The sequence below is a fragment of the Dermacentor albipictus genome, chromosome 1 (assembly GCF_038994185.2).
Source record: "Dermacentor albipictus isolate Rhodes 1998 colony chromosome 1, USDA_Dalb.pri_finalv2, whole genome shotgun sequence".
Classification (NCBI taxonomy): Eukaryota; Metazoa; Arthropoda; class Arachnida; order Ixodida; family Ixodidae; genus Dermacentor; species Dermacentor albipictus.
This window is the reverse complement of record NC_091821.1, coordinates 93,653,011-93,678,844: the sequence shown is the minus strand read 5'-3', so window position 1 is coordinate 93,678,844 and position 25,834 is coordinate 93,653,011. Positions and strand designations below refer to the sequence as shown.

At 46.0% G+C, this 25,834-nt stretch overlaps 1 protein-coding gene and 1 pseudogene across 1 annotated transcript in view; both read right to left on the bottom strand.

The window, feature by feature from the left end:
* Window positions 1–617: 617 nt before the first annotated feature.
* LOC135902668 (nose resistant to fluoxetine protein 6-like) overlaps window positions 618–25,834 on the bottom strand; it is a 44,028-nt gene continuing 18,811 nt past the window's right edge. The window contains exons 8-15 of the mRNA XM_065432883.2: window positions 25,228–25,329; window positions 24,512–24,677; window positions 24,297–24,379; window positions 18,249–18,371; window positions 15,268–15,388; window positions 13,718–13,904; window positions 11,486–11,628; window positions 618–2,590 (exon numbers count right to left, since the gene is read on the bottom strand). Coding sequence (XP_065288955.1) covers window positions 2,396–2,590; window positions 11,486–11,628; window positions 13,718–13,904; window positions 15,268–15,388; window positions 18,249–18,371; window positions 24,297–24,379; window positions 24,512–24,677; window positions 25,228–25,329 — 1,120 coding nt within the window. The 3' untranslated portion in view covers window positions 618–2,395. The remainder of the gene's footprint in view (window positions 2,591–11,485; window positions 11,629–13,717; window positions 13,905–15,267; window positions 15,389–18,248; window positions 18,372–24,296; window positions 24,380–24,511; window positions 24,678–25,227; window positions 25,330–25,834) is intronic.
* Window positions 3,623–5,226, bottom strand: LOC135902646 (dnaJ homolog subfamily B member 6 pseudogene; annotated as a pseudogene).

Sequence of the window (25,834 nt, the reverse complement as noted above, 5' to 3'; positions counted from 1 at the left end):
TCTTGTCTTTTTTTTTGCCAAGTGGCCGGTGGGCCCGTCTTGGAGTTGGCAGAGGCTGTGGTGCAATGTGGTTAATTTCCGACTATTAACCACATTGCACCACAGCCTCTGCCAACTGGCGACCCTCGACCCCGCCCGGCGAGTCGCGATCGCCAGTGGAGCCCTGTCAGAGGGAACCACCCAGGAATAAACCGCGCAACGGCTTCTGCGATAATAAAGTTCCTCCTCCTCCTCCTCCTCCTCCTCCTCCTTCCGGCTATATTGGCGCTAACTACGTCTGTAACGTTAATTTTAGCAACTCTGTGAGGAATTCTTGCTTCTTGTTTCGTTGAGACCTACATTTTGATACTTTTTACGACTCGCTCTCACGCTCTGGAGGTGCTGAAGAGCCAGTTTTTGACGAAGTACGAGGCCTGATAGATATCCAGATGCCACGTACGCCAAACCCGTGTGTATTTGCCATAGAAAACCTTGCCTTCAAAAATGGAGACAGCCAAGTTTGCAGAATTTGTATAATATGCACAAAGAGCGGGGTGCAGGTTTCATTTCTCGTGGTGGTAAATATTAAATTGTACAAACAGGCGTAGTCTGAATGACTGGTCGCGCAAGCATGAAGATAATCTAAAAAATAAAAACAGCAACAGCAACAGCAACACACACACACACACACACACACACACACACACAAAAAAAAAAAAACCCAGAGATTTTCTTGCTTTACGCAGCAATACTAGTGACAGTGTGTACCTAATTTAAACAAATATGCTGGTGCCGATCACGGCCACAATTAGCTCACGCGTGAGCTTATTAAAGCCGATGCCATGGCAAGATTTGGCGAAATGAATGGAAGCTCGCCTTCTCTATTTTGATCGAGTGAGGAATGGGCATTGCTTTGTTTGTGGGCCCATGTGGAATGAGTTTCACTTGTTGGTTAGTGATTTGATGTTGTTAACTGAGTATAAGAGCAGTTCGAAGGAGTCACGCAATCATCATCATCATCATCATCAGCCTGGTTACGCCCACTGCAGGGCAAAGGCCTCTCCCATATTTCTCCAACAACCCCGGTCATGTACTAATTGTGGCCATGCCGTCCCTGAAAACTTCTTAATCTCATCCGCCCACCTAACTTCACGCAATAAACAGCTGTAATTTAACAGTTCTGTGCAGTGTCGCGACTTCGTTGAATGCGCAACGCCCTACCACGTAGTACGGGCATGCGCAAGCACACCAGAGCATACGCCCATAATACATCCAACCACACGGCAATGGGAGGCAGCGCTGTCCAGCTCTGACTCGATATGGACCACCTCGAGCAGGTCGACCGAGCGAGAGGGGCAGCTAAGGCCGTCATACTTCTGGACTGACAGGACCACCCACTGCAGAGCGGTGGAGTTACCTACGCTCGCTTCGCTCGCCTGCTGCTCTGTATAAAGTTTATTCTCTCTGACTGTACCCTCAATGTGCACTACTAGAAAACTACTTCAATAGACTGCGCAGTATTCGCAATTTAGTCGAAAAACAGTTGGTTCAGTTCTAGAACTATTATATGGGTATTCTATTTGCCTTAAAATATCAGTACTCGTGCACACACCACCATGTGGACGATGAAGACGAAGGTTCCGCTGGAGCACTGCGGATAACAAAGGAACCGAAAGTTCGCGGCTGTCCTGGAGAAAATAGGAGAGAAGCCAGCAGAGAGGCATGCAAGCATACCCTATAGTACATGCACATCATTTACAGCCTGCATTTTGAACGTATGAGTCGTACCATGCGCGTGGCCTCATTTGGGCTCGGTCTCTGTGAGTCACGTAGAGGAATTTTGTGTGTCCGTGATTTGACCTACGCCCTGTGGGATTGTTCATCGAGGATTGAGGGCGTTGTGCTACACTTACTGTAAGCACGCCGGTACCACTTATGAGCTCTTACAAGCTCTTGCCCAGGCGAAAAATATCCGTGTGCATTGGACATATGGTTTCGTTCGCTTTGACAAAAATGATACTGTTATTATTTTTTCATAGACTTCAGATCAACAGCGGGTGAATGCCGACAGCTATAGTTGTCTAGAAGCACCATAACTACAACCTGCGAGATACGCTGTAGTGATGGGGCTTCGGTTTAATTTTGGCTACCTGGAATTCCTTAACTTGCGCCAGGTACTCGACACACGAGCTTTTTTGACATTCCGCCACGACCGCAGAGGCCGGGAATCGAACCCGGGACACAGCGATTAGCAGCAGCATGCCATAGCCAGTGAGCCATCGCTGTGGGTAAGAAAAGAGAAGGGGAGGCTTATGCTGTTTCTGAAAAAATGAGCAATTGATCCAAGAGAGGCTCAGACTCCTGGCAGAGTTGTGTCCCTTTTGGTTGTCGAGTGCCTCACGAGCTCGTGCCACGGTCACACAGCCGACTTCTGGACGGTGCCCATGTTCGAGCTGCGGGCCTTTCCGTTGACCCGCGTCGCTACTACGGCGTCTCTGGTGTCCCCTTCGAACATCAGCTTCTCTAGCCGCAGAACGGGCGCCTCGACGCACACGTGTAGCAGGTAGGCGAACACCACGCTCAGCGAGAACACCCCCAAGGCGGTTGTCAACTGCGGCCAAGAAAAGGACCCGGGAGGGGCACCAAGATTATACAGTACAATAGCAGACAACCACAAAATGAACAGCTTTAGCTCGGGATAAGCGTACCTGTCGCCAGCAATTTATGATGGCCTGGTTGCGCCAACTTCTCATGTACGACAGCCAAGTACTAACTATACAAGATATAGGGCCTTTTCGCGGCGCGTTTTAGATTTGCCTCGTCCATTCAGAGAGCTCGTTGGCACTCTCATCTTTGTGCTAGGAGCGCAACCGAGCTACGACAATGCTCCGGTCGCGTAGCGGCTGCGACTTCCTTTGTTGAGGCGGGGTCTGCCGCGGCCACAGTTGTGGGCGTGGCGCGCCTTCCACCTTGTTTGCGAGAGAATCAGTGCTGGCGTGTTTCCGCATCTGGCCACTAAATGGCATGGGGCTCTGTATGCAACCGAGGCTGTCGCAGTTTCAATCCCCATATAGTCGGACACGCATGTTACTGGAAAGGTCATGAACAGACACAAACCGGAAAAGGGGCGCCCCTTTGTCATGTCTGCATGAAACAGACATATAACTAGGGTTTCCTTTGAACATGGCTGCACGTAACTACTTTGTTTCTCGCATGTAGACAGAAAAACGAGGTCTATTGCGGTCACTGCTGGCCGGCCAGCGCTTGAGGAATAAAATAGAAGCTGTCATGACCACGTCGGTTTCTAAGATTTTTTGGTTCTCTAAGACATAATAGTGCGCGCATAATGACAATGGATCACTAGTATGAGCACGGCATATCACGTATGCATACAAAGAAACCATGGAATTGTCTAGAACCATTATGTGAAAAATCATGTCATAACTCGATGAAGTCTAATGAAAGAAATCGGGACAACGAGCTGCTAGAAGTACGTATGCGATCATTTAGCCTACAGCTAGGCAGCTTTTAATCGCTTTTCAAATAATACTTCAGCTTTATGGCATAAATTTACACAAAGAAACGAAAAGCAAAACTGCATGATACATTCAAGTGAATATTGGACATTGAAAGGACACGGAGCTTACTTCGTGCGACTCCCTTGCATGGAGTTCTCGCACAGTAACCAAACTTTATTATTGTTACTTTTGGTAGAGATTCAAATGGTCCTTCTTCTGAAGACAAGCGAAGTAGAAGCTAGCGGGCCTGGCTTCCGGCAACACATGGGACACCTTTGAGCTTGTGTGAGCGTTGAAGCATTTACACGTATGGCAGGTAGTTCTTGGAAATGTTCTCTCTCAGATGTGGTGCACCGTCTTCCTAGTGTGTGAGCTCACACACCTGGCAGAATAGCCACACTGCTTGTTTGCACCCTTCAATTTTCCTCCTACCTCAAGTACACCTACTAGCAGTTACTCCATGTGAAGACAAGCTAGCGTATTAACTAGGGTTTTCGGGTTCTTGATTTATCGTGCCGCGACAAATTTGAAGATGGTGTAGAGCATGTGGTGTCGGGAGTGTCCTTCCTAGCCACCGGTAGCCTCCTGCCGTCTTTGCCTCCCTTCTGGAGCCTGCTGGAGTGGCTCTTGCTCCTGCCGCCTTTGCTCGAGGCCTTGGACGGGGACGGAGCACTGCAAGAAGTGCTGGCCTTGCCGCTTAAGCTCATCTTGGGACTGCTGCCTCCGGCGGGCGCTCTGCTTTTTGTTTGCGAAGGTCGTTTGTTCGTCGAGCTTGGCTGCGCTGCGACGCCACTGCCGAACTGCGAGGAAGGCGAAAAGTCGGCGGGATCCCTGCGCTGTTGCTGTTGCGGTGCCTCCCTGGAGGGGACCGGGGGCGCTTCTTCGGGGGTCCCGTACACGTCTTGCCCGACGCCTTCGACAGTGCGCGAGATGAGCTGGCCGTCTTCGAAGCAGAGTACGGTCTTCATGCCGTCCTGGATGATGGTGCGCGTCTCGATGCGCTTACCGTTCACAAAGCGTACCGAGGTCATCTCTTGCGTCGGCATGCCCGCGAAGCCCGCCGAACCGCCGCCCATGCCACTGGCAGAGACGTGCGGCCCGAACAGCAGGTCATCCAAGTCGATGAGGAAGCCTGAGCGAAATATACTGCCGAAGTTTTGTTGGTAAAAGGGAAAGCCGCCGGTGAGCACAGTGGCACCGCGTTGGCCGCCATGAATGCCACGGAACAGGTCTCGAAACGGGTCCGACGAGCCGAAGAACTCGCGGAACAGCTCCTCAGGGTCTCGAAAAGTGAACGCGAAGGCGCTTCCATTGCTGAAGCCGTTGCCACCCCGGGAGCTTGCGTATTCGTTACGGTGGTCGGCGTCGAAACTGCCATTGCCGTACAGGTCGTACTGGCGCCGCTTGGACTCGTCAGAGAGTACCTCGTAGGCCTCCGAGATTTCCTTGAAGCGGGCTTCGGCCTCGGCCTTGTTGTCAGGATTCTTGTCCGGGTGCCACTTGAGCGCTAGCCGCCGGTACGCGCGCCGGATGTCCTCCGGCGACGCGTTGCGCGGCACCTCGAGCAGGTTGTAGTAGTCGTTCATGGCTCAGCGTGCCGACGAAAGTTCATGCCGTGAGGGCAGCACAATTTTGGAGGGGCCCCGCTAAGGGTCTTCGAATTTGGACACTGCAGATATGGCGTCCGCCGTCCGCGGAACTTGACTAATGGCACTGCGGCTTCCCCCGCTTCTTCTTCTTCTTTCCCTCGGCAGGAACGAAGACGACGCACGAAAGCTGCCACAGCAATCAGCACTGAAGTAACCAAAGAGCAAAATAAGGCTACCAAAATCATAGGCAGGAGATCCTAGTACCTTTGGTAGACATTCTACAGTTTGTGACATAGGCACGCGGTGGCGGAATTTGTAGCAGCGGTGCCTGATTCAAGTTGCGGCTGACTAGGGTAAATCGTGTTCTTCAAAGAATGCAACTAAAATGCTTTTTAATCAGTATAGAGAACTAAAAACTAAGACACAAATAATTTCTCAGTCGTTCCCCGGATTTACTAAGCGCGTGTTTCCCCAACAAGTTGTTTGTTTGAGGAGTGCGCTCACGTCAAGCGTGACCGATATTCGAAACGCTGTGAAATATATACACCTCGCCATTCGACTCCACCATCGGGCTGAGATGCAGGCGTTGCGGTAACGCCTTGTCCACCCGCATGTACTCACGTAGCCACCTGGCACGATGTCTATCGCTAATATTGTATTCAACATTGAGAGATTGGATCACCGAGCTCGTTTATGATTTGCCTTTCGCTCAAATGTTAACCGTGGAAAAAATAAACAGCGAATCGAAGTACGAGTTTCAGCATAAATAGCTTTTAAACTTTTTCTTTAGCCGTTATGGTAAGTGAAACGATCACAGTGCGAAAACGATGAAGCGTGTGCTCCATCCGTGTCAATTGTGTTCGTTATTCTTCATCTTCATCTATTATATAAGGAGTAAATCCGGGAGGAATACCGCTATTTCCGCAGTGGTTTTTCTTGGGCTTGAATAGCTTATGTGATGACCAGTCGTTGCACCCGATGTATTGCGGGAGAATTTGAATCATGTTCGCTTGACTTTAAAAGATTTCGATAATGTAAACGAACATTCCCCAAAAAGAAAAAAAGTGCATAGCTTTCCCGGCGTTCCCGGTTTTATGCTTCGCTGAATCACGCCTACTGCAAAACATTTATGTATTTATTTAGAAACCTACATCGCCCAATTGAGCATTAATGCTGGCGGATTGAAGCAAGAGCCACAAACGAAATAAGAAAGCAGACGGGCACAGCCGTCACTGGAACATTCAACTAACGCATACGTCTTGCAAGGAAGACGAGAACATATTTTCAGGAACATCAACAACACACGCATCCAAATGATTCCACTCGTGAATCGTAAAAGGAATAAAAAGAATGCGCAAATACATCCGTGCGACATCTTGTTCTAGAAGAGTTGATTGTTGGGCTAGTCGGTTTTCCGTAATTGAAGTAGTAACTTAGCGCGATAAAAACCATAGAGACAAGATAGGAGGACAAGGACAAGCGCTACTCGCAACTGTTTAATGGAAGGATAGAATTATATATATATATATATATATATATATATATATATATATATATATATATATATATATCCTCTTGTTACACATGCGCATACCAAGCAAAAAAAAAAACAGGCACGCGAACACCAAATGCGGTTGCGCAAGAAGTCAAATTCAGCGTCAAGTAATAAGATAGGAGGCTCACTTATACAACGATCTCGGTTCTCCTTAATAAAGAAGGCCTCCAGTGCAAGTATATAAGAGACGTTGCCGCTCCTGCCTCGAATGGTAGTCTCAGAAAATCGAGCGTCACACCCATACGCGGCAACATGAGCCATCATATGTGCGCCCTTATCTTCCTTTTTCTTTAGTTTTTGCGCATGTTCTCTTAAACGGTCATTCACGCAACGCTCTGTTTGTTCAATGTACAGCTGTCCACGAGGGTACATGGAAATTGCATATACAACCCCTCTGGAGAGCTTAACAAAGGGCTGCTTATGCCTCGTGCGCCAGCCCCGTCTGCTCTCACAGCGAACTCGAGAGCACAGCTACGAAAGACTCGATATGGGAGCAGAAAAAACCAGAGGCATACCATGACGGTTAGCAACCGTATTTTGTAGCAACCTCTCTCTCTCTCTCTCTCTCTCTCTCTCTCTCTCTATATATATATATATATATATATATATATATATATATATATATATATATATATATATATAGCTAACACATGGTAAACTTCATCGCTTAGCGCAAGACGCGCCTGCTTGTACAGGAAGTTTCTTGAGTGTTATAGATGATGGTAACCGTTGTCTGTCGTCACCGAACCTAGCATGATTGTATGCACGATACGAATTGTGTAGTACTTTCTGATAGATACGAGGGCACTAGAAATTACTCTGGAACCTTTGATGACTCATGTATAAAAGCCGACGTGCTTGACCTGCTGATCAGGTTCCCACGATCGCCGGCTGTGCTCGCCACTATCGTTGTGCTTTCAGTGTAACTTGCTTTTGTGGCCACAGGTTCGGCCAATAAAAATGTAAGTTATTCACAGTTTTTCTGCAGTGTTCTGCCCCGTCACTACTACGGGACATCTGGTGGAAGTGCTTTTGCGTTCATGTACCGGACGCCCCCGCAAAGCCGCGATCCAAGCCCGAAACCCGAAGACAACATCAGCGTCGCCCCAGATCCTCGAGCAAGCCTCAGACTATAAAACTTGCCCCGGAGCACGGTCTTCTACCCAAGCAAAGCAGAAAGGTCAACACCAAGTAAGCAGGAACGATGACAACAACAGCTTCGCCATCAACGGTAGTGCTTGAGCAACCCAGGGAGCCACCTACAATCCATGGACCTTCATCGGAAGACCCGAAGACCTGGCTCAACACATTCGAGAGGGTGTCAGACTACAAGTGGAACCTTGAAGGCAAGCTCCGTCACGTTTATTTTTCTTAGGAGACTCTGCCAGGATTTGGCTCTAAAATCGAGAGTCCTCGTTAACGACATGGCACCTTTCGTTGGATATGGTACAAGACTTTCACAAGCGCCGTCGGAAGAGAAAAGACCGAGCTTCTACAACAAGCCCGACCGCAGCTCCCTAACGAGAACATCGCGGTATTCAAGGAAGAGATGACTCGTTTTTTCCGTCCCGCCGACCCGGAAATGTCTGAGGAGAAGAAAGTACGTCTTCTCATGCGCGGTGTAAAACAAGAACTCTTCGCCGGACTGATGCGCAACCCACCCAAAACCGTAGCAGAATTTCTGTCAGAGGCCACAACAACTGAGAAGACGTTAGAATTGCACACCAGGCAATTACATCGCTGCTCAAGGCTGGACTTTACAGAAGTTCAAGCCCTCTGCTCCGACGACTGGCGGGAGACAATAAGAGAAGTTCTGCGCGAAGAAATACGAAAGATGTTCCCTGAGACTTAGCTCTAGGTGGGTTCAATTTCTGATATCGTCCGCCATGAGCTCCAGCAATCAGAGCGAGCTCCTGAACCGCCGAATCCTCAGCCAGAAGCAATTACCTACGCCGCCGTCGCCCGCCGTCACGCCACCCCACTACACCCGCGCCATGGCCCGGTAACACCTCAGTTCCATCGTCCACACCCGATGCCACCAGCACGCCCACCTCTCGCCCAGTGCAGCATTCCAAAGGAAGACCGACCGCTATGCTATCAATGCGGAGAAGCGGGCCTCGTTTACCGCCGGTACCCATACCGCGAAAGGGGACTACTACGGTTCGCCATCAACGCTCCCCGCCCGCAGTAAGGTGAACGCCCCCGTGATATCGCCCACTACCTCGCCGCAACTCAGTGGAGCCCTCAACGACCGTCTCATCCACCGTCACCACGCCACTACCTGTCGCCGCAGCGCCGAACATACATTGGCCCAGCCCGGAGTCGGTTCGCAAGCCCAGATCCGGAATATTAAAAGCAGCAACCGATGGAGGTGCGGTTGTTGTACGTCGAAATGCCGAAGATCCTCCGCCGATGACTACGACGCTTCAAGGTTTACCTCGAGGATCTAGCAACAACACAGTCTCCATCCAGACAAAGTATAGAAGCAGTGAATACGCCGAGAAAAGAAGACTTGACGACGGGACATTCCAGGGGCAGGTCAACGCGACACAGCCATGATCGGACGCCAAGAAAAAACTGCAACGCAAGAAAAAGTGCCACTGACCTCGATGTTCTTCTCTACGACCAAGCAGTCACCGCCTTGGTGGACCAAGGAGTTGACTACTCCGTCATTAGTGGACCCATTTCTGTCCAGATGAAGAAAGTAAAACTGTATTGGAAGGTCCTCGAATCCGGACAGCTGGAGGACACGTAATAAAACCTACCCGAATCTGCATGGCAAGGCTTGCCGTTCATGAGCGAACCTACCCTGCCACCTTTTTTATCACCCAACAGTGTTCACGAGACGTAATTCTCGGCATATACTTCCTGAACGAACATGGTGCAATCATCTACCTGAAGCAGAAGTCAATAACGCTATCCGAAGATCACTCGAAAGCGCCGGAGAGCTCTCGTAGTCACCACGCCTAGAGTGTGCTCGAAAATAAAGTGAACATCCAGCCTCGCTCCAGCATTGTCATTTGCGTCGGCACCGAAACACCAGAAGACGTAGAAGGCGTCATCGAGGGCGACCAAGGTCTACTGCTCTATCGTGAAATTTGCGTCGTAAGAGTGATCGCTCGACTGCATGGAGGAAGAGCGAAAGTGATGCTGACCAATTTCAGCCAGAAGTTCAAACACGTCAGCAAGGCACAGCGATCGCATATCTCGAGGAAATTGTGAAAACCACTATGCGTTTGTCCTCTCTGATTCTGCCGCATCTACCTCGACGACCATAGTTCCTGAACCAGTCTTCAACATAAATCCAAGCCTCCCGATGAGCACGCAACAACTCGAATGTCTTCTCCAACGATACAAAGACTACTTTCCTACGTCATCGAGGATTCGCCAAACAACAGTTAGAAAGCATCGCATAATAACCAAAGAATCCGCTCGACCACTTCGCCAGTGCCCTTACTTAGTGTCGACGCGAGAACGAGAAGCTATAAGAAAACAAGTCGACGAAATGCTGCGCGACGGCATCATCCAGCCGTCGAAAAACCCGTGGGCATCTCCTGTGGTCTTATTAAAGAAGGATGGAAGTCTACGCTTCTGCGTCGATTATCGCCGCTTGAACAAAGTAACGATCAAGGACCTGTAACACCTCCCACGGGTAGACGATGGATTAGACCGACTCTGCAATGCTAAGTACTTTTCATCGATGGACTCAAAACTGGTTATTGGCAACTTGAAGTCGACGAAATGGATCAAGAAAAGACCGCGTTTATCACGCCAGACAATCTCTTCGAGTTCAAGGTGATGCCATTCAGACTTTGCTCTGTGCCTGCAACGTTCCAGCGCGTGATGGACCCTGTCTTGGCAGGACTGAACTGACAGACTTGTCTACTTAGATGACGTTGCAGTATTTGCCACGAATTTCAAAGATCATCTGAGGCGGCTGCAGACAGTACTAGAGGCGATCAAGTCATCTGAACTCACCCTGAAGCCGGATAAGTGCCGTTTCGCTTGCGAAAAACTTCTGTTCATAAAACACGTCATCGGCAAGTACGGAGTCCGTCCCGATCAGCAGAAGACAGCTTCGATCACTAAGTTCCCGCAGGCGGTCGACAAAAAGGCAGTGCGCAGATTCCTTGGCCGGTATGTCTATTACAGGCGCCTTGTAAGTGGCTTTTCAAGCATTGCGGAACCATTAACTCATCTCACGAAACCTGACGTCGACTTTAAATGGGAAACACGTCAGGATGACGCATTTGAGGAGCTGAAACGACGGCTGTAGTCACCGCCGGTGCTTTGTTCTACTTATAGGGTGGTTCATCGAACACTTACAAAAAATGTTTAAGGTTGCCTGTGGCAAATAAAACAATTCTATTTCATGAGCTGGTCTAGTCGAAGAGGCGGACATTACTAGCGCAAAAAAATAGTCGACTAATTAACGAAAACTCACTAATTAGGTTATTAGCTGATTACCTTATGCCACATATTGGAATTTATAAATTCTAGCCATATAGTGTGCAAGGCGGATCCACTTGGAACAAATTCTCAGGATGACACCAGTTTCGAGATAGTAATTAGCGATCTTTGCGAAGAAATGCAATGGCGTTCCAGTTACTTTTGTGCTTCAATGCATAAAACGACGTTTTGTTAAGAAAATAACTAACTTTGTTAGAAAGTAAGTAAAAAGCGAATGCTTTCTAGAACGTTAGTTCCATCGACGTGTACCATTTTCCCGAGAACATATTTTTCTCCAGGACCGCGCAACTCGGTACGCCCGCCCTGTTTCTTCCTCGCCATCTTGCTTACCTATAATAAAGTTTTTCATCCATCCATCCATCCATCTTGCTTACCTGAAAGTACTCGTCCGTGTTGATGTGACTCCTCAAGCGAAGCATGCGCGTTATGTAGAGCAGCACGTGTGTTAGGTAGATTCCATACGTCAGCCTCGACAGTGGCAAGAAGACGTTCCAAGACAGCATATTGTTGAGGATGCCTGCGCGAGGAAAACCAATACCACCAAGGTTGCTTCGTGACGTTTGTCAGAGAACTTATTCTGGTTGCGGCGATGTTAACGCTTCTGATAAGCTAAGTTCTGCTGACAATATCCCAAATGCTATGAACGTGGCACGTACTTTGCCGCTATATACTTCCGTGCTCACTCTTTACCGCGAGAGTCTGCTTTTTAGGGATACTCGAGCATCATTGTATGAAATGGTTCGTAGTTAAAGGAGCACACAAGTTACAAGGAAATTTTTTTTCACTTGTCGTATATCATAGATGATATCGTTTCTTTTTATTTCACAGAAAGCGTCAGGTATACGTGAGGGGGTGGGGTGGGTGAACGTATATCGTTTCCGCTCATTACTCCCTCTCGGTCATGGGCATCTGCTGCTTACATACTGGCTCTGAAAGCAGCTATGAGAGTTGACTTGCAAAGGTGTCCCCGTATCCACTACGAATATTTTCACCGGAGATTTAGTTTAGTGCACTATGTGCGTTTGTGTGTTTGCGCGTTGCAGTGCTTTCATCCATGTAGTTTTACCAATAGACACACTGACACTAATATTTGTATTTCTGTTTGAGACATGGGGAAACTCGGAAGAATATGAAGTAGTCACGCACCAAGCATGCAGTTTGGAGCTAAGAGGTGTCTATAGTCAAGTTGAGAATGCGCCAGGCAGTCGCAAACCGCCATTCTTAAGCCGCGAAGTACTTCGTTTGTAGTAGTTTTTGCATTACAGAATTTTTGTAGGCAGATTCTGTAATGCAGGCTGCAATACCTCTTCGAAAATTTTAATAAGTTTTCTGCACAGCGCCAGTTATTTCCATCTGCCTTTTCTCCTCTTCCTTCCTGCTCACTCTTTTTCGTTTTTCTTTGTAAGCACAACGCTATATCTTATTCGTTTGCAATATTGAATACATAATCACCTAGACATGTCATTCTACCAACTTCGATTCATTTTTTTTTCTTTTCGCGATAAACTGCTTTTCCATAGGAGTTGCTGCGAAGTCTGGGTAATTTTAGAAATCGCCTGAGGCAGATAGCACAATTCTACTCTTATAGTCCTTGAGCCGGGGCACTTGAACAGGCGGATTTAGTAGCCCGAGAAATCGAAATGCATAATAACTAATCAAAAATTAATGCATTATCTTGTGACTTAATTTACGGTATATATATATATATATATATATATATATATATATATATATATATATATATATATATATATATATATATATATATATATATAGATATATATAGTGCAATTTGTGGTTGTTAGCTGGTGAGTGAGAGCTAGCAAGGCATATCCACTTGGAGCGCACACTCAGGATCGCCCCGGTTTCGATATATAAACCGTCGAACTTGAGGTAAAAATGCCGTTTCTCCACTTTTTTGAGAAAGCGTCATTTTATGCATTGAAGCACACAAGAAACTTCTTCATTGAAGCACACAACATTGTAGCACACAAGAAACAAGTTCGAGAACTAATTTCTCAAAACTGGTGTCATCCTGAGTATTCGTTCCAAGTGGATCCGCCTTGCGAACTCCCCGTCTAGAATTGGTAAATTGCAGTATGTGCCGTAACGTAATTAGCTAAAAACGTAATTATAGAATTTCGTTAATTAGTCGATTGTGCATTTCGATTTCCTGTGCGAATAATGTCAGCCTCTTCGAGTGCACCAGCTCATGGAGTAGAATTGTACTATCTGCCACAGGCAAGCTTTAAAAAAATTGACAAGTGTTCCCAAAAACACCCGGTATAAAAGCATCTCAGTGTGGCGCTGCTATGCGCACCCAAGTTATGTTCATTTCATGTTCCCAGAGCGACACACTGAATCCGAATTAATTGCAACGACCTGAGGCCTATTAACAAGCATTAAAAGCACGGTATACAATTGCTTTTGCCTTCCGCCTCCGTCGGAGTGCGGCCACCGCGACTGGGAATTGAACCTGCGACTTTTTGCTCAGTAGCGACACGCCATGCCATTGATCTCCGCGGCGGCTCTATAGATGTACCTCAAACTGGCCGGAAATTGCATGCGCTGTTAATAAGGTACGGCGTCACGCCTTGTGTCCTTACCCCCACGACCTGTGGCACAGGCGTACGACGGCCAGAAGAAGGCGAGCGCCCAGAGGAGCCGGTGGAATCCACCGTAGAGAGCGTTGGTTACGGCGTCCGGCAAATGGCCTTGATTCCAAGGGAAGGAGGCGAACAAGACGCCGCAGGCCAGCGCCAATGAGACGAGCCACAGGCCCATTTCGACGTTCTAGAAAGGTTGAAGTTCACAGCGGGTATGTCGTCAGGGTGCGAGCGTATACTGGGTAGGCATTTCTTGATATTACTGTATTGATGCAGAGACGACTCGCACTAAGCACTTTCGCACTCGTTTAGAGCCACAGCACTGCTCTCCAGTCAGCCAGTTGAAACATTAGACGCTTGTGTCTTATCAGCATGGCAGCCTTAGTTGTCCGTTGTTATAGTTTCGATCGCTGTGCTTAGGTTTGCGTGGGCTGTTCCAACTTGTTTCAGTGGCGTGATGAATGTACCAGCGTGCAGAAATAGATTTTCTCGTCGTATGCAGACACTACACTTCGATCCACATTTCGGTATCACCAGGCAGATGTTACACACGAATCAACAATGCTAAGATCGAACGCAGAAAAGTTGAGCTTAATTTCACGGATGTCGTCTTTCACGGACGTCGGCATTAGCGCTATCTATTCTAACGTACAGTCCAGCAACAATCGTCCTGAGTATAAAGTTGTACGGGAAGGCAATGCAAGAAGAACATAAAATAATACACCCCAGCCTGCAGGCTTTAATATATAGTCAAGCAGTAGTAAAAATTATTGGAAACCTACAGTTGACCGTCATACGTTCTTAAAGGCCTCATTTGATGCATGCACGCTCGTCGCCGTAGGCAATAAATTGAATTTGGAAATGCTATGGTCAAGGAAACCTGTTACGCTCAACATAATTTAGTACCATCTTACCGCACAGCTCCTGACACGTCCGTAGCCGGTTGCCTACCTCCTCGTCGGCCAGTTTACAAATTGAGTGAGGGAACGGCTTTCGGGACGTGGAGATACGTATTTTATTCTCTTTCATTACAGTTAAGTAAAATTACAGATGCGCCTCTTTTGTTGTTTGCATTACGCACACATCGCAAACGAGTTGTTGCTTGTGAGTAGACAATTATGGTAAAGTATGCGAACATTGATAATGTTTGGCGCAGTTGGATGGGCGCTGGTTGTGGTTCATGTTTAAGGCGCCTTCCTTGGATTATTTGATTTAAAGAGCCCTGTTTCTTTGTCTCTCATACCTTCTGTAGCTGCTATGTTATGCAATACCTCACTTATATAAATGGCCTAAAGTTACATAAAGCTTGTAATTACAACCGCCTCGTTGCATTTAGTTTAATTTTTCTCAAGCTACGGACCCCCCCTCCCCCCCCCCCCCCCCCTGTGGAACAGTCCCGGCTCGGTCACAGCGATGTGTAACTGGCGGCATAGTCACACAGTCCCCTTTTATCACCACATTTAATCATTCAGTTTGTTTAAGTGTTTCTTTTAAAGTCACCTGCTCGTCGCTATATGTCTTTTATTGTAGGAAATGCTTGCAAAGCTTACCGGCCTTATTGTGACGTTTTTGTACTGTGCAGCAACGTAGCCGCAGATGACTCCGACGATGTACGCGCCGACATGGGTGAAGGGCCGGAAGTAGATGAGCTCCAGCGTGTCCTTGACTCTCCTGCGCAATGAGAAGCGAAGAAGCCTGCGTTTTCGCTGGTATGCGAGCGCGCGTGCGTACTATATCTAGGGGACATACAGCCCATCTGACTGTTTAGTATACGGAACCGCTTCACCGTATCCAGCCAGCGCACTCTCACCTTCGCTTATCACATCGGGCAGGTTGGTTGACCCTTAAGAATGTGTACCACTACACCCTATGGCGAAACAGTGAATATTATTTCCAAACCAGCCCTATATGGTTCCGTACATTTCCACATTGACGATGTGCATACGTCCGTGGCAGCGAAGGCAACGACATCCTTTCTGCACTGAATGCGGACGTGCTGCCAAAACCATTTTGTTATGCATCTCAAGCTTTCAGATTCCCAGTAAAAATAAATAAATTAGTGGCCATGTTGTAAGGTTTTTCTCAAACAGTCGTTGATTGTTATTACGCCGCATATATAGTGTTTCTGGAAGCGTGCCATTTAAGTGTGCAGACGGTTGTACGTAGTTGGACAATGCGCAAAAAACCCTATTTTCCGTATTTGACAGGGTACGCTTTAACTAAGCACGTACGCGCTGGACGTGCAGTTTGCGCACGAGCAGCTATGCCTTAGGGGTACGTAAACAGGCTTGGGCGCCTTTGATTTTCCGCCCGCGCTTTCTTTCCGGTAACGGCGTCAAACGCTTCGGCTCACCGCCCGCCGACGCCACTACGCGACATGGCCGCGATTCCACTCCGGAAGTGCTGCCAGTAGTGGTTGCGAGGAACGCAGTGAGGAGCTGGCAAGCGGAACCGCTGCGGTTGGAAGCTTGGCATCAGCAAACTGTTGCATGACAGAGTGTTCCCCGAGTAGCAAAAATAAAATAACTCCGTCATTACATATAGGGCACCGACGCACCATCGTATGTCGAGGGCTTCATGAGGCTCTGTAGAAGCTAGGCAGGCGTACGATGCCGGACCAGCGCCGAGGGAGCTGAGCTTGAGAGTGAAACGTGGGCCTCGTCTGGACGCTCTCCGGTTGCTATTGCACCTCATACAAACCTGCTTAGAATTTTTTTTGAATATGATAAATGAAAAGAAAAAAAAATTCGAAAAGCACAACTGGGGACATAAAGGACAAACACCAAGAAAACTCGTAAACTACTTGCGCGCTTCGGAATCACGAATAAAAATGTTGATAGCAGAACTGTAAAAGAAATAGGAACAATAAAAAGTAAAAAGAACGAAGCACCGGCATTATTTTTGCGATGCCCCAGAAACAACACAGTATTTATTTCTCGAGTGCCGACGATTTTTCTTTACTGCGTAGCCACTGCTTGGAGGACGCCCCTTTAACAAATGATTCTATAGGCAGATCCAACCTTGGGTCGATATCTTCGTAAGCCATAGCTTGCGTATTACGACAAGAAACGCGCTGCAGATTTCCCTCTGACGGGCGCGTTCCTCAGCCACCGTGGCGGATCTTGCAGAGAAATCGGTACTTTTGTTCAGCAATAAAACGTATTGAATCACGAGACATATGATATCGGGCTGCTAAGCGCGAGGTCGCGGGATCGAATCCCGGCCACGGCGGCCGCATTTCGATGGGGGCGAAATGCCAAAATACTCGCGTACTTACATTTAGGTGCACGTTAAAGAACCCTTGGTGATCAAAATTATTCCGGAGTCCCCACCACGGCGTGCCTCATAATCAAATCGTGGTTTTGGCACGTAAAGCCCCATAATTAATTAAACTAATCACGAGACACGACGTGCTTGACCTTGTAGGAACGCGCCACAGCACCAGAATATACGATGAGGGACGGGCAGCGAATTTCTGGGATAAACGCGTCTCTGAACTTATTGCTTCGTTGTCAGCTAAAAGAAGCAGACGCTTGCTTGTTCCAAATAAATTGTTGCTACACGACGCGCCTAACGTGCTAAGCGTTGCCAGCGCAAGTGTGCATGCGGGAATTCTTAAGGAGAGTTTCTTTTCAGGTATGCGTCCGTGATCTAATGCTGTCGGTCAGTTGGCACTATATATATATATATATATATATATATATATATATATATATATATATATATATATATATATATATATATATATATATATATATATATATATATATATATATATATATATATATATATATATGTCGGGCACATACGTAGTCGCGCTTAGTGATGCCTAGTGTCCCAAGCCGGCCAGCACACAAACTGGAAAGGGGAGGGACAAGCCAGAAAAATATATCACTTTCAAAACGTATGTCCAATTTTATCGTGTGCTATTCTGTCATCATTCGAGGTATCGATCCACTGAAGGACACCTGCATTATTCGTATTCACTACGGTCACTGAATCCAATAAGATTGAAGTTAAGTTTTTTCCTGCGAAGTTCCTCTCAATATTTGGATTAGTTTTGCTTTATTCTTTATATCTTACATTGAGTAAGCTATATTATCTGTCATAAGTTCACCTAAAAAGCTTTACGTATTTATTTGCACCTTCCCCCGCGGTGGCTGCATGCCATAACGTTCGTAGAAGAATAAGAATACGGTCAAGAAGAAGAAGGAGTAGAAGAGGATTGGTGAACAAATAAATGAGCGGAAAACGTTGCTGACTGCACGCCGTAGCCAGTGCCATTAAACGAAGGCGTCATTTTCGGTAGGCAGGGTCAAAATAAAGGTTTGATGCAAGTTGGCGAACGCAAATAGAAGAGTTTCTTTAAGGTACACAAGAAACAGGGAAGTTACGCGCAATATTGAGAAACCAGAATGAAGTAGTAACCACCACTAGCTCACAACGCTAGTCGACAGCGGAAGACTGTCATCTCTGCAGGGGAAGTCGAAGGTTTTAGTGACGCGAAGCGAAAGAAGTGAATGAGACCCACCTCATATCATTGGTCCCGCTCGTGAAAGCATAGAACAAGTCCCACGAGTAGATTTGAACGCAGGTCATAAGGCAGAATGCAGCGGCCATCAGGGCTCCGATGATAGCTGCCGCCCTCGGCTGCCTGAAGGGAACCCGAAAATGAGCCGCGTTATAACAAGTTAACATGGTGCGGCAAGGTTCAGTGAAATAGGCACTTCAAACTTTACAAGTGAATGCTAAGGTGCATTTAACACTTTGTTGATTTACATATACTGCATCTTGCATAGCAAGATATTGCAGGAGTGAGTGCATATATATGTCAATCAATCGAAGAATACATTTTAGTGGAAAAAAAGAAACACAATATAAGCAGCAATATCAGGAAGCGCTAGTTGATTAATGAACATAATTATGCAATAGGTCGGCGAATTCATCACTCGATAACTCGCGCAAGGAAACCTCAAGGCCATTCCAAATCGAAATAGTATGTGGAAAAGAGGAAAACCTAAATCGATCAATCGATGCATTCAAAGGAACAATGTTAAGACGATGACTTCTTCCGGTGGGCCGAAAGAAGGGTTTGTGAAAACAACAGGTGCGTTGACGTAAGTTTTCCCAGGAGCAATTTTATGTAGCAGAACAACACGGTCACAAGTACGTCTATGGGCCAGAGGCTTTAGTCGCAGCTTGCTAGCATGTGATGTCGGGGAGAAATGGCGGTCATAACGACTATATATAAACCTTATGGCTTTTTTCTGGATAGACTCAAGCATGTCTATGTCTTTGGAATGATGTGGCGACCACACTGCCGACGCGTATTCAAGCAGAGGCCTTATTAGTGATCTGCATGCCGTTAATTTACATTCTTTAGTTGCATCTCGTAAGTTTCTTTTAAGAAAACCCAGTTCTCTCAAGGCCTTATTGGTTATACATTTAATGTGAGCATGCCATTTCAGATCAGGGGAGAAAGTAATACCAACGTGTGGAAGTTTTCAAGCTTGTGCGCGTCATTAAAATATGATTATTGTAGTTGTTGTTTTTTACTCGAAAAAGTCATTGATACGGTTTTCTTAAAATTAAGTGACATTGGCTATGTTCTGCTCCATTCGCAAAAACGGGTGAAGACTTCATACAGCTCCAGCTGATCATGATTGCTAGTTATATTAGAATAAACGACGCAGTCATCAGCATATAGTCTTATTTTGGCAGAAGTGTCCGCAATTACTTCAGCGACATCATTTACATAGACAACAAACAGCAAAAGACCCAAGAGAGACCCTTGTGGTACACCGGATGTAACATTGACAGGAGATGAGTGAACATGGTTAAATGCAACAAACTGGATTCTTGTACTTAGGTACTCCTGTATCCAACCTAGTAGTTTATAATCATGAATTATTGTCTTGAGTTTAATGAGAAGCTTTTTATGACACACTGCGTCAAAAGCTTCACTGTATAATCAATGAAAATGGCATCAAGCTGTCCTCTAATGTTAAGCGTGGATGCAATATCATGGGAGAATTCTAGAAGTTCTGTTACCATCGAAAATCCAGAACGGAAGCCATGTTGAGCATGCGAAGGAACGTTATGTTCAGATAAGTACTCAATGATATATTTATGAATAATGTGTTCCAATAGTTTGCAAGATGTTGAAATTAAAGAAATTAGCTGTAGTTAGACATTACCTGCTTATTATTAGAGATACGAACGCGGTTAAGGGGTAAGAACGAGAATTATTGTACATCAAATAGTAGGCCAAAATAAATCTAAGATTAAAAGTATCAGCAAAACCTGCCGCATGTAAAACTAGTTTTCCTGAGACTGTTGAAACTAAACAAGTCAGAGTGACACGTCGATCACACACGCTGTCTTGAAGTCTCTTCTGAGTGGTGTGATTTTATTTTCTATTCGGTCAGTGTGACCGGCTTGGCGTGATCTAATGAACAGCCTTGCAATATGTGCTAACGACGTCACTGTCAGATCCAGCCTCTATTCTCATGCACCCGAAATGCTTCAGGCTTCAGACAACTTCTGCTGGGAATCAACGATTTGAGCCTGAAAACAATATCATTTTTACTTTAGCCGTCATAAAATCTGTGGTCCTGTTCAGAGAGTGGCTGAAATGTTTGAAGCCTTCGTGACTCACCAACGTTTTGTCTAGCGATTCATTTTTGACGGGCAACCTTAGTGGCCGTAACAGTAGCCCACGTCCATGGCGGGCGTCGTGCCTTGATGCGAAGCATTTTTGGTTCACTTCAAGTGTTTTGAATCTATCTAACTGACTGACTGACTGTCTGTCTGTCTGTCTGTCTGTCTGTCTGTCTGTCTGTCTGTCTGTCTGTCTGTCTGTCTGTCTGTCTGTCTGTCTGTCTGTCTGTCTGTCTGTCTGTCTGTCTGTCTTTCTGTCTGTCTGTCTGTCTGTCTGTCTGTCTGTCTGTCTGTCTGTCTGTCTGTCTGTCTGTCTGTCTGTCTGTCTGTCTGTCTGTCTGTCTGTCTGTCTGTCTGTCTGTCTGTCTGTCTGTCTGTCTGTCTGTCTGTCTGTCTGTCTGTCCTCATGTCATGTTTCCGTCGTGCTACTTTCTTTAAGTGGGTATACATCGGCATAGGCATGGGGGGCATGACATGCTTGCATACATAACATGAATGACATATCATGACATCAGTGCCAAGACATATTTGTCATGGCATAGCATAAATAGTATGAATGATATCGTACCGTCACGGTCATTTCCTTTACTAGATATATTCAGGATTTGTATGACATGAATGTATGACCTGACATGGATGGCATAGCATAAATGTCATGACAGGAATTACATGCGCGTCATGACATGAATGACATAAATTGCTTGACATGCCATGTATGTCATGACATGAATGACATAAATTGCTTGACATGCCATGTATGTCATGACATCAATGACGTCACATAACTGGTATGAATGACATGAGGCCGTCGTGGTCGTTGCTTTAACTCGATATATACAGGATACATGCGCCACCTAATGTGGATTACAAGACACAAATGTCATGACGTGAATGCCATCGATTACATATGTCACGTGCGTAATGACATGAATGACAATAGACATGTTATGTGCGTCATGACGTGAATGTTGAGGCATGCATGCGTATGTCATATCGTTACATTAATGATATCACATGCCTGTCATGAGATGCATGTCATGACATAAATGGTATAAATGACATGACGCCTTCATGGCCGCTTTTACCTCGATATATATCTTGATATGAATTACATGACATGCATTTCTTTAATTTCATATATTCTGTATGCGTGTTATATGACTCGCGTCTCATAGTATGATCGGCATAAATGCCATGAATGCATATAATGGCTTGTCTGTATGTCACGCCATGACATGATTCCCAAGAATGCCATGACATGCACGAGAAGAATGCCACAAATTCATGTCATGCATGCATGCCTGCACGGTACGACATAATTACCATGACAAGAAGTTATGCCGACCAAGTGGACTAAGTTGTCTACTAACGTGGGCTGATATCTACATCCTCGTGTCCCTGATGTCGTGATGGTCATTCCAGCTTCGTAATCCGACTCTTGCCTTTGATTCTCGCGTGCCATTGGCGCTCGACCCAGGTGGCACGCGTAAGAAGATCCCGGCATCTCGGCAGCAGAATGCCCGTAGGTGGTTGCATCCGTTCAAACAGCGATTGAAAAGCAAGTTCCCCACGAGGGTTGATTTCCGAACGCCGGACAGCAACGCGCAGTCTTCTCCTTCCTCCCAAAGCTCCTACCGGACTTTCACGGCCATTCTCGTATCACCGCACCGCTTAATCGAGTCCTGCTGCATCGAATTTCTCTATGGCAGCTTCGTCACAGCTCGGCCAAGGCGAGCGGTGCTCCACGCCACTCGTCCTAATGGCTGTGAAAGGACACTGTTTTCAGGTTCTGCTACAGTTTCACCGTCAAGTCACCCGTTTGTGTTCTCCGAGTAATACCACCTGCTACCGTCCATGAGCACTTACTTTCTGCGTTTCTGACCAACCTCGCACTTCCATGACTCGTTCACATAAATTCTATTGTTCGTAGAAATCACGCAGTCGTCGGTACCATCGTCGCTGTCTAGCTGCTGTTGTCACACGCGCGCACTCTCGCGTTAACTCTAGTTAACTGCACTCGCGTCACACACACAAATGCTGTATTTACAGAAGCGCATTGGTTAAACTGGTAACGCCTTGAGGAACCCCCAACTATGCTGCATAGCTCTTTCCTGCAAAGTGCTTCGCATAACGTCGATTCCCACAGTGCATGGAATCTTCACAATTTTTTTCATTAGGAATTGACAATATTCTAATAAAGTTATGGATGAGAGTTTGATTTTACGTTAATGCGCTGAAATACCATGCCGATAAGGAAGAGTGCAAGAACGAGAGGCTATCAGAAGTCTTAAATTATTGCCGCGATTTCATTGTTACCTAGACGAACTGTTATTGCCATGGTCAGCAGTTATTATATGCGTTAGGTAGCGAATTTGAGCTACTTATGTGGCATTTGGCTGTTAAATAGAGGCAGACTCAACTCCAGTTGACATCTACGTAAAGTGAAGCATTGTTGGTGTGATTGGCTCATGGTCCATGTTTGCGTGTGTGTATAGGAAGTGGGGTACTCGAGGCATAAGTATTAGTATTAAGGAGTGGCATGTTTGTTTATTACGCTTTATCTGCCGTAATGGGCCTAAACTTTAAAGCTATCTATACTTTTCTAAATGCAGACAACAATAAGCCTCAGCGAAGACACATAATCGCTACTAATTATTGCGGTAACGCCTGTCGAGGTGGCCAAATCGAAACACGCCAAGCGTCATAATGCGTTGGCTTGCCCGCGAGAAAGCGTGTTCTATGACGCTTGTCGATGCATGCGTCCGTGGCGTCATTGTTTCAATATCAGGCTTGTGTGCTCTGAGGTCCTGTGTTCGAATCCTGTCGTCTGACAATTTCATGAACGTTTATTTAATTGGTTATAACACCGTACTGGGGATGTCGCACAGTCACAAAAGCCGTTTGAAACCAAAAGGATGAAGTTAGGCAAATCTATGTACTAACCATTATTGCCATGCTAGCTGAATCACCCTGCTTGCAGCTCCCGCAGACACTATACAGGGTCACAGTTACCTCTAGTAATTATTGTATAAACCTCGATGCCTGATACAGTAACCTATTTCTTCGATTCGTCATTCCTACATGGCGCCACCATGCCGTTGAACGCGTTCAGCGTCAGAGGCCAGATAGGTACGAAAAAGTGCCTGGAACTCGGCAAGAAAGCTTCGCTTTAAAATTACCCATATACCATTATTCCATATTGCCAGGCGAGTTAATATGGGAGCATGCTCGTTTTTATAGAGGGGATCGCGTATGATCATATGTGATTATGGATAGGATACATGTGAGGGGCATACGGGCATTTAAAATGGGGCTGCATCAGAGAATGCAAGATGACTCCCACTGATGTAACACCAGCCTGTATGCGACGGCGATAGAGCGGCGCGTCTCCTTGCTCGAGCAGATAGAAGAGGATTATTTTTTTCTCATCTTATGTAACGTCCATTGAACGTTACGTAGTCAAAACTAACGTGTCCTCTTGTTGGATAAACCATTAAGTTACGGTGAGGTAAATGATCTATAGTATGATCGACAGGGGCTCCAGGCTCGTAGCGGATGGTTCACATCGCCCATTGAACTGGAGCAAAGTATAGTATTCCGGGTATACGGGTTTTGCAAGGATCAGCTACAACAGATCAAGAACCAATGGCATAATTTTGTGACTGTGAGGAGAGTATACAGTGAAGAAGCCTGATTTTAGCATATGTTGTCTAACTTAGCGTCTGATTCTGTTCTCGGTGATATTTATTATCTTCTGATAGCCTCTCGTAGATCCGGCACTGCATATTTATGCGCGCTCTTTTTACACTGCCTTGAATACGCAGGCCTGTAAGGTAGCTGCTCCAAGTTGACTGTGAGTCAAATTTAGGTCGTGAAGCTTCCTATTAACGCGTAGACTTGAGAAGCCGAGAGTACTTACTTAATGAACAGCAGCGTTAGGGGAAACGCCAAGACCAGGAATATTTGAAGCTCTGCGCTGATGTACCACAGGTGTTGCAAACACTGTGAAACGGCAAATAAGTGTTACTGAATGTAGCTTCGGCGAGGATTTCTTGCGACGTCGCAGTAATCTCCTGGCCGCCACGCCGGACAGAACTGCTCTTTAATTAAAAAAATAATAATAAACTGTCTTACCACGTGCTCGGAGTTATCGAAGTTATTGGCTTGTAACAGCACGGTCCACCATTTGTCGTAGCAGCCGTGGATGTACTGGTTGTACGCCTCGTACGCCGCCGGACCGTAGGCGAAGAGGGGTAGCAGGAAAGCCACGAGTATTATCACCATAGCAGGCACTACCAACCTGAAGCGAGGAGATAACATACAAAAAAATCACTTTTTCGAGGCTGATGCAATGTCGCGATGAGAATAGTTTAGGCCGAAAAAAGAATGCTTTTTTTTTACACAACACTCGCTCCTACAACAAGAAGGTGGCGTTGCAGGACGCAAGGTTCAGCGACAAAAACATTAATAACATGGATGGTTTGCTTCAGTTTCAGTTAACTAGGTCATTATTCAAGTTATTTCGCGCTAACGAATCTTCTCAAGCTACAGGTCAGGTTTGTTGTGAGGCATCGTGAGGCGGAAAACGGTGCGTAGTCCAACTTTTTCCACCCAGTAATATCCCCCATGTTTGAATAGGAGCTCACTAGCTCACTGGATAGCATATCTGTACTTAATTATTTTTTAAAAATAATTATTTATCAACTAACTAAATGCTCGGGAAAAGAACCGAGAAGAAAGAGCGGTTATCTGTTCGCACAGTGTAGTGCAGATCTGTACAGAAGAAAATATCCCAGGAAAATGTCAACCATGCAAACCAAAAACCTTCAGCCCTACAAAGCATGACACACCTGAGGTATCGTCGCGACGCTCGCACAATGTAGACAAGAAATGGGTTCGTTCTTGCGAGAACTTCTCGAGATGCCACTGCGACGTACGCCAGCAGAAATCCACTGTGTAGGGACAAAGAAAGACACATATGGTGTGTTGCGGTATGGAGCATATATATATATATATATATATATATATATATATATATATATATATATATATATATAAGAAAGGGATATGCACGTGATATGCACTTCTTTGGGCCTGCTTTCTTCCCGCAACAATATATATATATATATATATATATATATATATATATATATATATATATATATATATATATATATATATATATATATATATATATATATATACATACAGGCTGTTTCAGCGAACACTTTGAGAATTTTTGAAAGGTTGCCTGTGGCAGATAGCTCAATTCTAATTTATTCTAGTTTGTGTGCTTCAGTGCATGCAACGACGTTTTGATACCAAGTTAACTGGAACGCCAATGCATTTGTCCACCAAGTTCAGGAATTTATTTCTCGAACCTGGTGTCATCTTGAAAATTCATTTCAAGTGGATCCGCCTTGCGAACTGCTAGAACTTGTAAATTGCAATATGGGC